Source organism: Schistocerca gregaria, chromosome 8, assembly GCF_023897955.1.
Source record: "Schistocerca gregaria isolate iqSchGreg1 chromosome 8, iqSchGreg1.2, whole genome shotgun sequence".
Lineage (NCBI taxonomy): Eukaryota > Metazoa > Arthropoda > Insecta > Orthoptera > Acrididae > Schistocerca > Schistocerca gregaria.
The window spans coordinates 366,064,083-366,080,107 of NC_064927.1; the positions used below are offsets into that span (position 1 = coordinate 366,064,083).

The following is a 16,025-nucleotide window of genomic DNA, read 5'->3' on the forward strand; positions in this document are numbered from 1 at the left end:
ACTGAGGGGGCAACAAGCTAATGTGAAGGAAGTCAGGCAGCCAGATCGCTGTCTAAGCAACTGCACTGCCCCAGCCAAATGCCACTGGGCAGGGGTGAGCGAATAGCTTCTGCATGTGCAGAAGGCACTGTTATAAGGTTTACTTGAGGTAGGTAGCTTACCCAGCTGTGTCTGCCTGCAGACACAGTAATAAGCCTTCACAGTTGCACGCGTCCTCTGGTACAACTATCTTGCCCACAGCAGTCATTCAAATTGACAATTGCACTTAAAAATCTTGAAAAATGTGGAACATTAGATAACATTCCGTGTTTGTCAAGATACAGATATAATGCGGTTTTAGTGAATTTAAAAAAAATCAAAGCTTTTGACATTCGTTGTGAAATCTGTTGTACACAGACTGACTGTCGCGAGTGATGGCGAGCATCAATGGTGTCACTGGTATAGAAACATGAAAAAACGTTTTGATAACCAGCGTGTCATGATATCTCAATTTCTCCCCGACTTTCATTAACCTAGACACAAATACAAAATAAGACTGTCACAGGACAAAATTCTGCACACAATTAAAAGTCTTAGCTTCAGTTCGCATGTAATTTCACTCTATAACAAACTCTTTTAAAGGTCCCAACTTATCCATACAAAGCTTCCCAATTGCATTTATGTCAATGGGACACCCTTTCCTCGGCCTCCACACTATTGTAATTGTTATTGTTATTGATCATACACTATCTGCTGTGTTACAATACTACCTCTAGATTTTTCATGTCTGCTGCGTTTTATGACTCAAAAGTATTGCATTTTGATTTTCTCTAACAAAAATTGTTGCACAGCTGTATTTTCTGTAGGACAGTGGAAAACATTAACTTACATTTTAAGAACAAAGACGCCGAATGTAAAGTTGTGTTTGCGGACAACGGTACGATGAATCAAATGTACTTACCTATTTTTCTTTCTGAACAATGAAAACAGAGGATAATTGAAATATAGTCACAACATTATTCATTTTTTTTACTTTAATAGTGATATTAGCAGCACAGTGAGCTGGTGATCATTTGCAGGAGAATGGAGCGCGGTTAGCCAAGCACCTGATAGACACTCAGATCTGTCATTTTGGAATACTATGAGTAAATAGGAATTACTAGTGTCTACTGTGCAACATATTAACTTTCTCACCAACAAAGATGTGGCAACAAATGACATTCTGAAACGACTCCAAATACATTTCAGTGATGATAAAGTAGATAATGAAAGCCATAAAAAGCATCTGGTGTCTACCGCCAATTAAGACCATATTCAAGCCATGTATGAGCTTGTGGAAAGTGACCGCCACATTACTGTTATTGAAGTTGCAACACTTACAAAGCAACATTGGTAACCTCTTGAAAATCCATGTCCCAGTCCATATTTGCTCTCTTGTAACTGTCACATGTTTGGCTCACTAAAGAGGACATTACAAGGGGAATGCTTTCAACACAACACTGCAATTCAATCACACTGTATGTGTGCAACTGGCTACTGGGACAGTGAGTTGTTTTCTTTCACAAAGCTATCAAACCATTGAAGAAACAGTATTTCTTTTCCCAGCAACTATGTACAAAACAGCACTAGTATTTCTTTCGCCAGAAACTATAAACAAAAACACACTCGATTTGTACTGATATGTCTCACCAACAAAGCTACGTAATGATATTATGGTTTATATTTCAATGATCTTCTAAGTCTTATGTGCAACTGCTCCTTCATACACATCTACATCACCTTTGACATTTTATGCACACTGCAGATAAATTTGTTTCACATTAAAACAATCATTGTAATTGAATCTTACTACATCTGGGAGTGGCTTCATCAGGTACAATTATATACTTAACAAAACAATTCTCAGTTAAAATGTTTTTCACATTACAGTTTGGGGGCTGGAAGTGCAGGATTCAGCAACAGCCTTTGTTACTGCATCAATGCTTAACAGCAATAATACCCATTTTCTCACCTTTGGAAGCACGGACGGTGTCTTACGCAGCTGCACTTTACGAAGATCGTCCACAGTTATTGTCATGCGGGTGTCTGCCTTTTGCTGCTGGTTATCTTTCTTCTTGCTCACAATGCCCAGTTTATTTGCAGGGGGAGCCAGTAATCCTGGTGGTGGTGGTGGAGGAGGAGGAGGAGGAGGCGGAGGAGGGGGAGGAGGTGGCGGTGGTGGAGGGGGAGGAGGAGGAGCACCAGTTGAACATGGCAGTGAAGGTGCAGGTGGCGGTGGAGCTGTACTAATGGCAGTCAGGCATGACGCCAATTGCTGTCGCAGTGTCGCCAGTTCTCGCTCCACCTGAATGAGTCTTTCTTCTAAGGCGACCTGCAACACACATTCCATTCAGTGCGCCAATTGACCAATGGGCACACGCTGACAAAGAAGTTTACAACTAATAAGCATCATCAAAAAGTGAAGCAGCATGTTAGCTGAGAACTTTATAATTGTGATTATTATACATTTGCTTGCATTTCTCAAGCCACACTTTCATATAGATCAACTTAAGTGAGCAACTACATTGAGTTAAAGCTAATATTTTAAATGGAAAAAATAATCTGATACTCATTTTAAGTCAAATCCCACAACAAAAATTCAGCCTCCATGGAATTAACTGGTACTCTGTACATTCTGATGCCACAATTTTATCTCTGTATTACAGCATTCAAAACTCACTCTTCCAGCCAGATATATATGCCTCATTGTACCCCTGGAAAGTGCTATTTCATCTGGAAATACTGAATTAACTCTACTCGTGCTGTAACCATTAAAGATTTCTAAACATATGCACTCTATACGCGTCTCTTAGCTTGTGCACCACAACAAAAGAAGTGCAACAGTTCATGCAAGTTACAATGCCTAATGATTTAATTTCTTTGATTCATCACATGTGGCACACTGTGAAATTTCTCTCAGTTTCTGGGCCTATTGCCTGACATCTCCACCAACACATCTGTGCTTCTGTCTACCGACAGTTTCACTTTTTAGTGATCTAGTAATTTTTGTCATCCCCTCAAGAGACAGTCTTGAATTGATGTCAGTTATCAACTAAATTAGTAAGCACCAGAGTAAATCTCTGGTATCTTTACTTTATTATGTAGTTTTAACAATACGAGAGAAGGAAAGTTGCTACTCACCATATGGCGGAGATGCTGAGCCACGATAGGCACAATAAAAAGAACTGCACAATCATAGCTTTTGGCCATTAAGGCTATGATTGTGCGATTCTTTTTATTGTGCCTATCGCGGCTCAGCATTCTGCTATATGGTGAGTAGCAACTTTCCTTCCCTTCTATTGTTACATTCCATCCGGGATTTTCCATTTTTTTATTATGTAGTAGTTATGCAATCTGGTTCCACCAGCAAGCCTTCATTCAAAATGACAGCCATTTATTTGTGATGGCTAGTCACTTGCCAAAAATGGAATTAATCAAATTTGTCCCATTTTCTATCTTTTGATTAATGCTACTCCAACATTACTTATTTACTCTCAACTTTCTTTCCAAACACAGACTTTTTTTAAGTGTTTACATATTTACGTTAGTATTTGCAGTGTAATTAGTAATCATTACCACCTCAAGACTGCTGAATCAAGAAAGATACCTAGCTTTTAGGCAAAAATATTTTCAACATACATGTATCTTTCTCCTCTTTTCTGTCTTAAGACACATTGTTCCAGCTCATGTGCCCACGGGTTGACAGTCTTGTGCCCATGAGAATAGGTGAGCAGGAGCTAACGCCTGCTGCCCAGGCAGCCAGGCCACAATCGACAAGATCCCACAGCATTGACCGAGTCCACGTGGACAGGGGTGGCGAAGTACATGGCACATGTGCAAAAAGCACGCATATGATTGCTTTGCAGGTAACATAAACCAGTTGTGCCTGCCCAAAGGTGAGCTGAGCAGTGCCCGCACCCTATGAGTCAGCATTTTAACAGCCTGACTTCAGACAAAATTTGATTAAAATTATTCTATTACATTTAATAAGAAATTTGAACTTTTCTACAATCTGTACTCCATAAACCCCTCAATTGTTCTTCCTCAGATTAAACTACTGTGTGTCAGTAAACCTCTCAAAAATATTCATTCATTCATTCATTCATTCATTCGATTAAAACAAAGACCAGAATGTTCACAGTACTGGAACATTCAGGGTGGAATATTTATGCATACAAATAAAAGGTAAATCAGTACTTGCCAAACAGAGGAAGCACTGAGCAGTGTGCAGGTACAGAAAGAGAAAAATAGCTTTTCTTTCAAACATATTCCTTCACTGCCAAAATAGATGAACTGTTGTCTCCCAAGAAAGAGGTAAAGAGAAGAGACAACACAAGATGAGTTGCAGAAAACACTAATACAACCACATACCGTAATTATGTAACAAATCGTGTGCTTGGATACTGGTAACTTTTCTGGAGACAAAACACCTCCACTGTAGGAGTCAACATGGTTTCCTAAAACACTGATCACAATTTACTCTGTTTGTGCACAACATCCAGAAGGCAATATCTAGTAGACCACAAACTAATGTCACATTTATGAAATTCAAAACTGCCTTTTGTTCAGTTCTGCAGTACTGCATGGTAAACAAACAAACGTTATACATCTTTCTTGTTGGAGAAGCATTTTAATAGGGCTGCTACAGCGCACAACATGCATTAACAATTTAGCAGGTAATGTCTGGAGCTCTCCAAGTCTGTCTGCAGATAACTCAGATTTATATAGGAAGGTGGTCATTAAACTGCTTTGAGATGCGAAGAAGGTTGCAAGTGTTCAGCACCTTGTGGAAATGTTCGGTAAATTGACTGAACATACATAATTTACTACACATACATATGCAGAAGGACCTATTACTGGACAATTACACATCTCGCAATAAGTCAATGAAATCAGCCATATTCTTAAAGTCTCTAGGGGTACCTGTCTGTTCACAATTTGAAGTGGATGAACCACACAAATAATGGAAGGAATAGGGGTTAACTAGTCAGCATGCAGCTGAGGCTACATAAACAAGATTTAGAACACTGCTTTTTTTAAGAGAGAGAGAGAGAGAGAGAGAGAGAGAGAGAGAGAGAGAGAGAGAGAGAGAGAGAGAGAGAGAGAGAGAGAGAGAGAGAGAGACTAACCGATTAGTCTGATGCCTAAATTTTGATGAACTATAACAGTAAATGCTGGTAGCACATTTACAATCTGTGGAATTTATTATTATTAAGTGCAACTGGACCTCATCTGATCATGCAACATTGTTACATTTCGATCTTCAGGGTTTCCAAGAAGTTATCAGATTCTCTCCAACAGTTTAATTTTCTTCCTTCAGTAATTTGTGTCCCTGGTGTAGTGGTGACTTCATTTTCTGGCAGTACTTCCCATTTGTTGTTTTTGATTGATTGATTTATTGTTGAAAATGTCTGCTTTGTATGAGCCGTTCTGAAATCCTTTTTGATCTGCTCGTTCCTAAGTATGGTTTTGTGTAGTTCTATGTACAGTACAATTTTGTGAGTGTATGTGTTTTGGTGAGTCTGTGTATAAGTCCACAGAGTTTAAGTCCTCTTCTTCCGATGTCTGCCATGGGGGGTGGCATTATAACCTATATATTAGGTATGTTCTTTTTGGGCTATGTAGCTTTTTCAGAAGTTTGCATTATTTTTTGTAGGGTATCTTCAGGATACTTTGTCTGTGGAATGTAAGCATTTTGCAAGTGTATGAGGCTTCAGGCTTGGTAGCTGTGTTATACTGCCTGATTTTTGTGTTAAGGGCACAATGTTGTACATGATGTACCATGAGCTCTTCTCAACTTTTGTATGCAAATTTTCTGTGCTAATATCTCTCTCTCCCTGTAACTCAAGGATTCCACTGAAATACTTTAAGCATAGAATTGTATTTGTCCACATTTTGTAATCAGTTTTTCAGTAGGTTGTTTTGAGCAAATGGTCTGTTTTTTTGAAAGATATATGGAGGCCATCTCTTTCAATAAATACATTGCGAGTTTCTATCTGTGCCAATGTTGTCAGCCTCTCTGGCTAGAATTGCCAGATGGTCTGCAATATGTAGGCATGAAATCTAGGTGTCTTTATGTCTTTTATATGGGTTTCCAATAGATGAATTTAGATAATCAGACAATTTACAGGAGTGCTTAATTAGGTATGTTGTTAATTTTCTTGGTAAGGCATGTTGGTTAACTGGGGGTTAAGGGACTAAATAACAAGGTCATTAGGCCCTCAATACAGAGGTAGTTCACCAGGAATTAGCGAAGTACATGTTCTGACAACAGATGTACTTACGAACATTGAGACTGAGGCACTGAAGACAATACTGATGCCAGAGCTGAGAAAAAGTTTGCAGAGAAGTGTATAGATCAGGCTAGTATGGAGGTAAGAGCCCGTGAGGGGTCTCGCGGGGCTTATCCACTGGTGAAGAAAGCCCCACTCTGTGTCTTCTACTAACAGATTCAGCACAGTAAAAGGAAGAAGGCAAAATAGTAATGAGCATCAGGTGGATGATCAATAAGAGGATAGAAATAGGTAAAGCAACAGGTGGGCTTGCGTACAATGTGAGTTTCACCCAAAGCCTCGCTCCCTGTTCCAGTGTAGTCAAGGCATTAAAGCGCACACACTACTCAACAGAGACCCACCTCTAAAGCAGAAAATGGGGGATGGCAGAAAAGCGGACAACCCACATCTAAAAGCAGTTTTCTTGTAAGGGCTCCCAATGTCCTGCTTTATGTTAGTTCAGACCTTGCTGAATACTTCTGCACCAGATTTTACAGGGTGTCCCACATGAAACTGGTGCACCTCACGAACTGCTTAACCATCTCTAGTCGAATTGCTTGTGAAGTGACAACACTGTCTCTAAAGTTGACTACCACTTGCCCTTCCAGCTTCTCTTATGAACATAAAACTACATATTTTTTGAAATTACTATTATCTATTCTTTTTAGTTAGTTCACTGTTACTTGAATGTCTGAAGTGAGGCACATCAGTTTGAAATATAGATGATGAAAAATGAGTAGGGTGTTTCAAAAAGGACTTTACAATTTCAAAAATTCAAATGTATTTAGTGAAAGAAGATGTAGAGATGGGTTTAGTGTTGTTCTGTAGGGAAACACATCAAACTTTTTTACCTTAAACTAAAAATGCTGTATGTGGCTTCTGTTGGTTATCCTGCACACATACCTTCAGAAGTCAATTTCTTCCCAAACCCACTGTAGCATTGCAGGTCCTTGCTCAGTAGGGGCATAAATTCTTGTTTTAAGTTCAGGTAGAGAAACCAGCGCAGAACGTACATGCAATATTCTTGATTTATCCACATTTAAAAAATAAATAAACAAAATTATCGAGTCTTGTCAGGTCTGGGGAATGTGGGGGCCATGCAACTGGCGCATCACAGCCAATCCATTGACCTGGAAAGCAGTCGCTGATAAAATCCCGTACATCAGCCAGGTAGTGGGGTGGTGCACCATCCTGCATGAAGTAAGCATTTCTTTCTTGGTCATCCTCATCGCATTGTGGTATCAAAAATTGTTGTAACATATCTAGATACACTACCCTGTTGATGGTTCTATGCAGAAAAAAAGGGGCCTACATTTTGTTCTTGATCAATGCACAAAAAACATTCAGTTTAGGGCTATCATGAACTTTTTGCAATGTTTTGATGTGGATTTTCACTGCCCCAAATCCTAGTTGTGTGTGTTAACCATGCCACTTAAATGAAAAGTTGACTCATCAGAAAAGATGATTTTGTCCAAGAAATGTTCAGCCTCGTGTAATCTATTTAACATATCTGCACAGAAGTTCTTGTGAGCAATTTTATCCATGTCTCTTATTGCTTGTGCGATCGTCAATCCGCACAGTTTCAAATGCAAATGGTTTTTCAACACACACCAAACAGTCATAAGTAGGATTTGCCATTCACAAGATGTAAGTCGGGTCAATTTTGTAAGGCTGTTGACAAAATGTTGTCTCACTCGCTCAACTTCATCAGATCGGCTTGGAGGACCTGATGATTTTCCATGTCTTACTAAGCACCCTGTTTCTAGAAAACATTTATGCCACTCAAATTGTAGGCTTACTAGGAGGACTTTAGCGTACTTGGTTCGAAAATTATGTTGAACTATTGTCGCTGACTTAGATTCTTCAAACCAAAACTAACAGCTAGCAGGCTCGAGTCCAATGAAGGCAACCATCTTTAACGCAAGTGCTCCTTATAGCGCGATTCGGCACTAGCGAACTATGCTAGACAAAACTTTATGTACTTCCCTACAATGTGACACTATCACCTTTGTAGGTACTATGAATTAATTTATATGAACTTTCAAAGTTGTAAAGTTCTTTTTGAAACACCCAGTATTACAAATTGAGTGTAAGATTTAAGAGAGCATTGAATAGGCCTCTGCAAGATGTGAAATTATCGGTTCCACACAATGTACTGCTTGCTCCTGTTGAATAGATAATTTACTTCTGCCCTTTAAGATAATTCCATAAGATATTGGTGCGAAAATATGCTAAATAAGCCAATACTATTAAATACAGTTTTAAAGGCAAAACATTGCACGCTGAGCAGATTTTTATCAGTTTATCTAGGTACTGACTTTAATTTGTTAACCAGTTGGTCCGCAAGTAATTTTACAGTGTGTTTCAATAGTGTATGGCCATTTATGACTACTTTTAGTGCTCATAAGTTATTTTTGGGTGTTCAGAGTCCCATGTGAATCTTTTTGGGAATAAAAATTAAACTGTTTGCAGTTAACCAGCTACAGGACTCTACACTTATCAGCTTAGTCGTGCTTCGAAAGGTGGAGTTTGGACCCACAATTAACACTTGACTGATGTTCTGTAGCTCCCGAGGTGATATCGAATTCAAGCAGAGCTCTGTGTTGTTCTCGAGTGTTACTGACAAATTCAGTCGGGCCTTCTTGCTGTCCCCTGAGTGCTAAGTGCTAATGTCAAATATAATTAATGCCATTGTTCAGGTACCTGCATGTTGCTGACGAATTTAAGTGTGCAGTGGATTTTCCAAACACCCCCCCCCCCCCCAATCCAAATCCCATTAGCTTTTCACGTTTCTGGCCGTTACGTTGTGTTCAGGTATTCTGCTTGTTGTAACCTCGTTTCACTACATTTGACTTCGCTTTATGCCTTACTTTTCATTGGCATTGCAATGTTTTTATAAATCAACTATTCCACTGAGAAAGAGGTTGTGATATGAAGAGCTGCAGTTAGGATGATTTATTCGATGTTAAAATAAGTGGTAACACTTGCATAGAATCTGAAAGCAACAATCCTATGCAATCTATGCACGCAGATTTGGGTATCAACAAGAGATGTAACACGAGTACAATCAAATCCGAAGAATCAAAATGAAACACTTAGGATGAGAGCACAATTCAATGACAGATTTGATTGTAAGGAAATGATTTTTGTTCACTTAATCAAGCATTTTACGATTCACTTTTGGAAGATCCCAAATTACATTTCCCAATTCTGAGATCAATTTGGTTCTTGTGTCAATCTGTAAATACGGTGACTTCTTTCTATTAAAAAAATAAGATCAAAATTAACGAAGAAAGGAACGATTAATACCATAACATTTCAGTTCGGCGAGTAAAATTTTGCAGTCCAGACAATGACAAGATAATTTTTCTTTTGTTTAGCTGCCAGAAATTCATTCTTGATGTTCTGTGTGACTGTCTCCATGAATAACCATTTACAAAAGTCACAAGTGCAGTTGAGTTTTCCTCAGAAAACATGAGTTGGTCACCTACTGTACACCACTTCCTGGAAAGCCTTTTTAAAGGGCAAGAAGGCGTGATTTACAGTACAAAACTGCTTTTAGGTTCCCAGAATTAATGTTTTGCTGCCATTCACGATATTTTTTATCACTCCCATCAGATTTCCTATGTTCACAATGTTAATTCGCACCCATTTTTACGTTAACATAACGATAATTGTCCCGCGATTTACAAAACAGTGTTCGTAGAGGCAAAAACGTGTGATTGACATAAAATGATGCAGACACTGCACTGGCCTTCAAGTAGTGTTTACATACGTTACACAGTTAACTTTCTTGACACCAAGGTGCTCTACTCAGCATGTACCAGTTAAAGTCAGAACAAATCGTGATTTGTATCCTGCCGATGCCAACAGCTACTTGGCATGGTGGCTGACGGGAGTAACATTTTGACAGGAGTTGGAAGAAAATGCAACTCTGAGGAACATTCATTTGTTTTGAGTTGACACCAACTTTATCCTTCAGTAGTGTGTGCTACAATAAGTAGTATCCTTAATTTATTGTAGTCACATCGGCATTAGCTTCGTCGTGTGATAATGATCATATGCATAGGACATACATTTCCCACTATCTGTAAATTAATAATATATAGTAGTTTCTTTTATGGTTTGTATATGAACTGTACATAGTGTCGTTTGCTAGCGAATGTCTACAACATTGACAAGCCTGTTACTACATCTGAAATGAGTCGATTTTGACAACTGCTGTGCGAAGAGTTTGTGTGTACCGTGCAGAGTGATTATAGCCTTGTGTTATGAGATCGAAGTGTGTCATTAATTGCTTCTTTCATGTTTTAGTTTTCTGTCGCAGTTTTATGATGGAAAAGGCCAGTATCGCCAAAAGAGACAGGAAGAAAAGGTCAAAATTCTGGAAAGACCTGAAGCTTACCGTGCAACATGTGTTGCACTAGCACAGAGTATAGGAATACCCGTATCTACATTGAACACTATAGTGGGGGGGGGGGGGGGGGGGGGACAACACCTCTTTTGGAAAGTGCAAGCAATAGTGGGCCATATTCCAAAAAAAAATGAAATGTGTCAACTACTCGAAAATGCAGAGTTGGAAGAAATTACGTAAACTGGTTTTAGGCAGCACGTGTGTCAAAATTCCAATAAACAGTGTGACATTGCATGAAAAGGCACTAAAGTTGACAATGCACTTGGGAGTGAGGACTTTACAGCATCTAATGGGTGGATAGATAGATTTATGAAGTGGGACCATGTACTGAATGAATCTGTATTTGCCAAAGGAAACAGTGTGGATATAAAATCTGTGACTGAATGGCAGAGCAGGAGATTACAGGAACTTTTGCAACAATATAAACTGAAGGGTATCTTCAACATTGATGAAACACGTCTTTTTCAGCATATTGCCAAATAAAACACAAGTCTTCAAAGGCGAAGACTGCCATGTAGGTAATCACAGTAAAGTTTGCCGTTAGGCATGAACTTTCAGATGTTTCCGAAAAAATTAAACTGTTTGTGATTGGCAAATCTAAAAAACCAGAGTGTTTTAAAAATATAAAAACACTATCAACGAACTGCAGTGCCAACAAAAAAGTGTGGATGAATTATATGAGAAGCAATTAGATTGCCTTGATGCACAGCAAAAAAATTCTCTTATTGTGGATTGTTGCCCTGCACATCCCAGAAATACAAGTCTACCGGATGTGCAATTAAGAGTTTCTGCCACCGAACTGCACAAGCAAATTACAGCCTTTGGATGCCTCCTTTAAATTGTCAATTTTAGATGATCTGCATTATACTGCGAAGGCTTGGACAGAAGTTATGGCGACCACCACCTCCAATTGCTGCCGAAAAGCAGGATTCATTGAAGCTGACAAAGGAAATGGATCTGATGCACCAGACCTGAGTGCTAGCGACAACAGTGAAAAACTGCTCGCTTCATCATGGGGAAAGGCTGCAGCTGCAACTTCGAGTTCACGATTTCGTACACACTGACGATGATGTTGTCACTGTAGAAAGTGTTTCTGTTGAGGACGTGATAGACTTTCACACACAAACGCTGAAAGTGCAGAGAGTGACAGTGAGAGTGAAAAAGACAATGAGGTTCCCTCAATTATAGTTGTTAATGCAGCATTGAAAACAATTTAGAAATATATTTCAGCTGCAGATGTTGTTGATAAAGTTTTCCAATGTGTTTACAAACTTGATAACCACACTGAAAAAAATTAACCAGAAAAAATTAAAACAACCCACAATTTTGGATTCTTTGGCTAAAAAGCAGTAACTACTGTACCCATTTGTTCATGTCACATTTAGAGACAACCCAAATTAAAGGTCAGTATAATAAATATGAATAACATCTGTGGTCATCAGTCCCCTAGAACTTAGAACTACTTAAACCTAACTAACCTAAGGACATCACACACATCCATGCCCGAGGCAGGATTCAAACCCGTGACCGTAGCGGTCACACGGTTTCTGACTGAAGAGCCTAGAACTGCACGGCCACACCGTTCGGCTGGTACCTTTGCCTGTATTCTTTACTGTGGTACAGACCAATCTCTATTGCAATCCCGATGTCTATGTTGATTTGAAAAAGACAATTTGGCTGCGAGTTGACTAAGACAGTGACTGTGAAATAAAGGCAACAGTGGCAGATTGATCTGTAATGTAGTGCCACATTTAATGCACTTTACAATATTTCATGCACCTCTACAAAATCAAAAACAGCTACATAAGTGACTGGTACTGTATACATCTGCTGACGTCACTTTCACAGGAAAGTTACACTAAAAATGACGTAGTTTAGAGAGATCTTTAATGCAGTATACTCTTGGCCTGCACTTTTCATAAGCATCAAGTGTAAATACTAAAACTGCCAATTGCATCACTTTATCTTTGCAAACATCTAAATCAACTTGGTGGCTGCTTGGTTTAAGTTGTTTATAATGCAATTTGTTGTGCTATAGTTCCTGTGAATGACATGTCACCTGCTAAACATAGCACAAAATTCAGATAACCTTAATTAAATAATAAACATTCCCTGCTGAGTATTTTATTGCCTATTGTCTACATATATCATAGAAAACTATGAAAATGAAAGGGTGCCCTACACATAACCAGTCATTTCCTACATTTTACATTTTCCCATAGTTTACGCCTTTTTTTCCAAGTCCCTTGAAAAGTGTAAAAACAGGGTTTTACTGTAGTTCTGTAATTAGCTGTGGTTTGCTTATCTACGATTTGATAAAAATATATACTGCTTAAGCTAATGATTATTTTGTCATTAAGGCATTTAACAGCTGGGCCAAGGTGCCTTCCGTCTGTTAACATCAATTTAACTCTATATTATAATTTATCATTTAACTGTAAACAAAGGAGGAGAGATACTAAAGACACAAAGTTCATGGCAAGGAAACGGTCGGTTCATTAAAGCCAGTCCCCCAATTTTTTTGAAGCGTTTCTTAAAATTCGGATGTAATCGTAGATAAAAAAAACAGTGAATGTTGTTTTGCAGGCTCCAGAGACTGATTGAACAAGAAAATCTGAACATGTCCAGCAATGATTACTATATCTAAAACATATTACAGTACCATGTAAACAAAGAAAATGTCAAGTATCTACTTTCACATCATCTGTGTTCTGCAAATGCTCACCTTTCTAGTATTTTTTAACTGATACACGTTTAGCATGTATAAGAAATTACCTGTGAAACATGCTTAGAGCAACTGCAGCAGTAGCTTTCTGATGTGGACGATCTGCTCGCAAGCCTTTTCAAAACACTGTACACCTGCAGAAAATTAATGATGGATTTACAACAAACAGTTAAGCAACAAATATACAAAAATACGGAGCGCAAGCAAGTGATCAAAAGTGAATAACAATACTGTACAGCGATTATTTCAGTCATAAAATTTTACAGGTAATGTAGACTGTGCAGCATACAATATTATCACATTAATATGAATAGTCTCCTTCAAGGTCTAAAAAATACAAGGAGGAAGAAAATGTTTTTACGGAAGACGCAATAAAAATCAACAATGCAAGAAATGTCCGATAGTAAATGCAGCAAGTATGCCTAAGAGTACAAAACAAGGTTCAGTACACACCAACTCACAATTATGCAAAGAATACTACATAGCTAGTCAAAAAACATGGAACTCCACGAACAGACGTCCACCACTTACTGGATCAGTGGGATGAAACATTCCTTTAATATATTGAAATGATATCAACAAAAAATGTTTGAAATAAACTAAGAGACTCTTTGTAAAGAAAATAATAGCATGAAAACACTAAATCTGTTACTATGATAAACTGGCAGTTCTACTTAACATCCAGAACAGAATTTCAAAGGAAACCAACAGGGCATTAGGATGTATGTTATTTTAACAGCAGCAACTGCTTTTACTATACTAAAATACATATATGTAAATTTGACAGAGCACAGAAAGACCTAATTGGAAACAAGGTATGTTGGGAGAGCCAGTTACAACAAAACTATTCCATCTAGCGTACAAGATGCACAAAACAGGTGAAATACTCCAAGATTTCAAAAATAATGTAATAATTTCAACTTCCAAGAAAGCACATACTGACAGGTATGATTATTACAACCATATCTGTTTAATAAGTCACAGCTGCAAAATGCTGATGGACCACTCCATGCCAAGTGGTCTATTTTTGGAAAAAGTTCCCACACGACCATAATAGATTTGGCTAAAAGTTTGTGTGAACATGTGTACATGGCCCCAACGATCATAGGTAAAGTTTTACTTTTACCATTATAATACTTGCAGAGATATAGTCATTTGCTTCAGCCCTTAATGCAGCTTTGAACAGGGTACCCCGAGTTTACGATAACTCCGAGACATTCGAACAAACAATAATAAATATTTATTGCGTAGTTTTAGTATGGATAAATTAGATGAAAAAATGTGAAGTTTAGCTTTTCATCAAACTTACACATAATAACTTACCAATATATAGTCTTAGAATATAAAATTTTATTTTCTCCTGTTTTCCAGTAGTTTACAAATTGAGGGCAGAGTTGATTTCTGTAACAATGCCAAAACTGGGTATTTTTAGAAAACTTCTGTAAACTCTCTTAAAACATTTTCATTAGAAAGACTATGTTCTAAACTACCTAACAACCTATATTAGGTTTTGCAATACAGGCATATAAAAACGACAATGGAGACGAGACGAGCTCCCTGCCGCCGTTGGATAAGTAGCTGCAGCAGCAAGTCATATAACCCTAGCTTACTTATTTGTTAGATAGTTTAATTAATTTCTTTGCGTGTTTTTGGGTACTTGCATTGTTTAATTCATATATTTTGGGCGTATTATAGTATTTGAGGGTTGTAGCATCGCGCCTTAGTACCTGAATAGTGTAGATTTGCGTAGTCGTCTGTCTTTGTTTTGAACAGCCAGTGTCTGTTGGTCACAGCCATTGTGCTCCCTGCCGCCGTTGGATAAGCAGCTGCAGCAGCAAGTCGTATAACCCTAGCTTACTTATTTGTTAGATAGTTTAATTAATTTCCTTGCGTGTTTTGGGTACTTGCATTGTTTAATTCATATATTTCGGGCGTATTATAGTATTTGACAGTTGTAGCATCGCGCTTTAGTGTTTACTTGGTAGATTCTTATTTAAATTGCGTGTGAGTTTCGTATAGGAGGTGCAATTTTGAGTTTTAGTTACTGTAATCGTAAATTCAGCAGATTGTAGCGCAGTCGTTAGGCATTTGTACAGGTTAGTTGATACATTCTTTGCGTGTTTCGCTTGCGTTATCTAGACACGGACTCGTGTTTCAGTAACTGTTGTTCAACATCGATTAGAATGGACAGGGACTGCGATTGCTGTGTTCGGATGAGGGCTGACTTGGCATCCCTTCGCTCACAGCTGCAATCGGCGCCGACTTCGGTCGCGCAGCTTGAGGCTGTTGCCAATGGGCACCACTGTGGGGAGCCGGACTTGGGTGTCACGGGGATGTCAACCTCGTCCCGTCTGTCCCCAGATCGGTCTGCCGCTGTGGTTGCCCCGGTTGCTGCCCGCAGTGGGGCTGAGCCCTCGCCTGTGGTTGATTGGGAGGTCATTCCAAGGCGTGGCAGGCAGCGAAAGGCGTCCCCGGAGGCTGATCAGAAAGCCTCTCCGGTGCGTCTGACAAACCGGTTTCAGGCACTGTCTCTGGCTGAGCCAGATGCAGCTGCCTGCCCTGTTTCAGAGGACCATTCTCAGCCCTCAAGGTCCAG

At 38.9% G+C, this 16,025-nt stretch overlaps 1 protein-coding gene across 1 annotated transcript in view; it reads right to left on the reverse strand.

The window, feature by feature from the left end:
- The window catches only part of LOC126284209 (uncharacterized), a 182,520-nt gene that overhangs the window by 18,245 nt on the left and 148,250 nt on the right, over positions 1-16,025 (reverse strand). Inside the window, exons 6-7 of the mRNA XM_049982976.1 lie at positions 13,480-13,563; positions 1,991-2,350 (exon numbers count right to left, since the gene is read on the reverse strand). Coding sequence (XP_049838933.1) covers positions 1,991-2,350; positions 13,480-13,563 — 444 coding nt within the window. The remainder of the gene's footprint in view (positions 1-1,990; positions 2,351-13,479; positions 13,564-16,025) is intronic.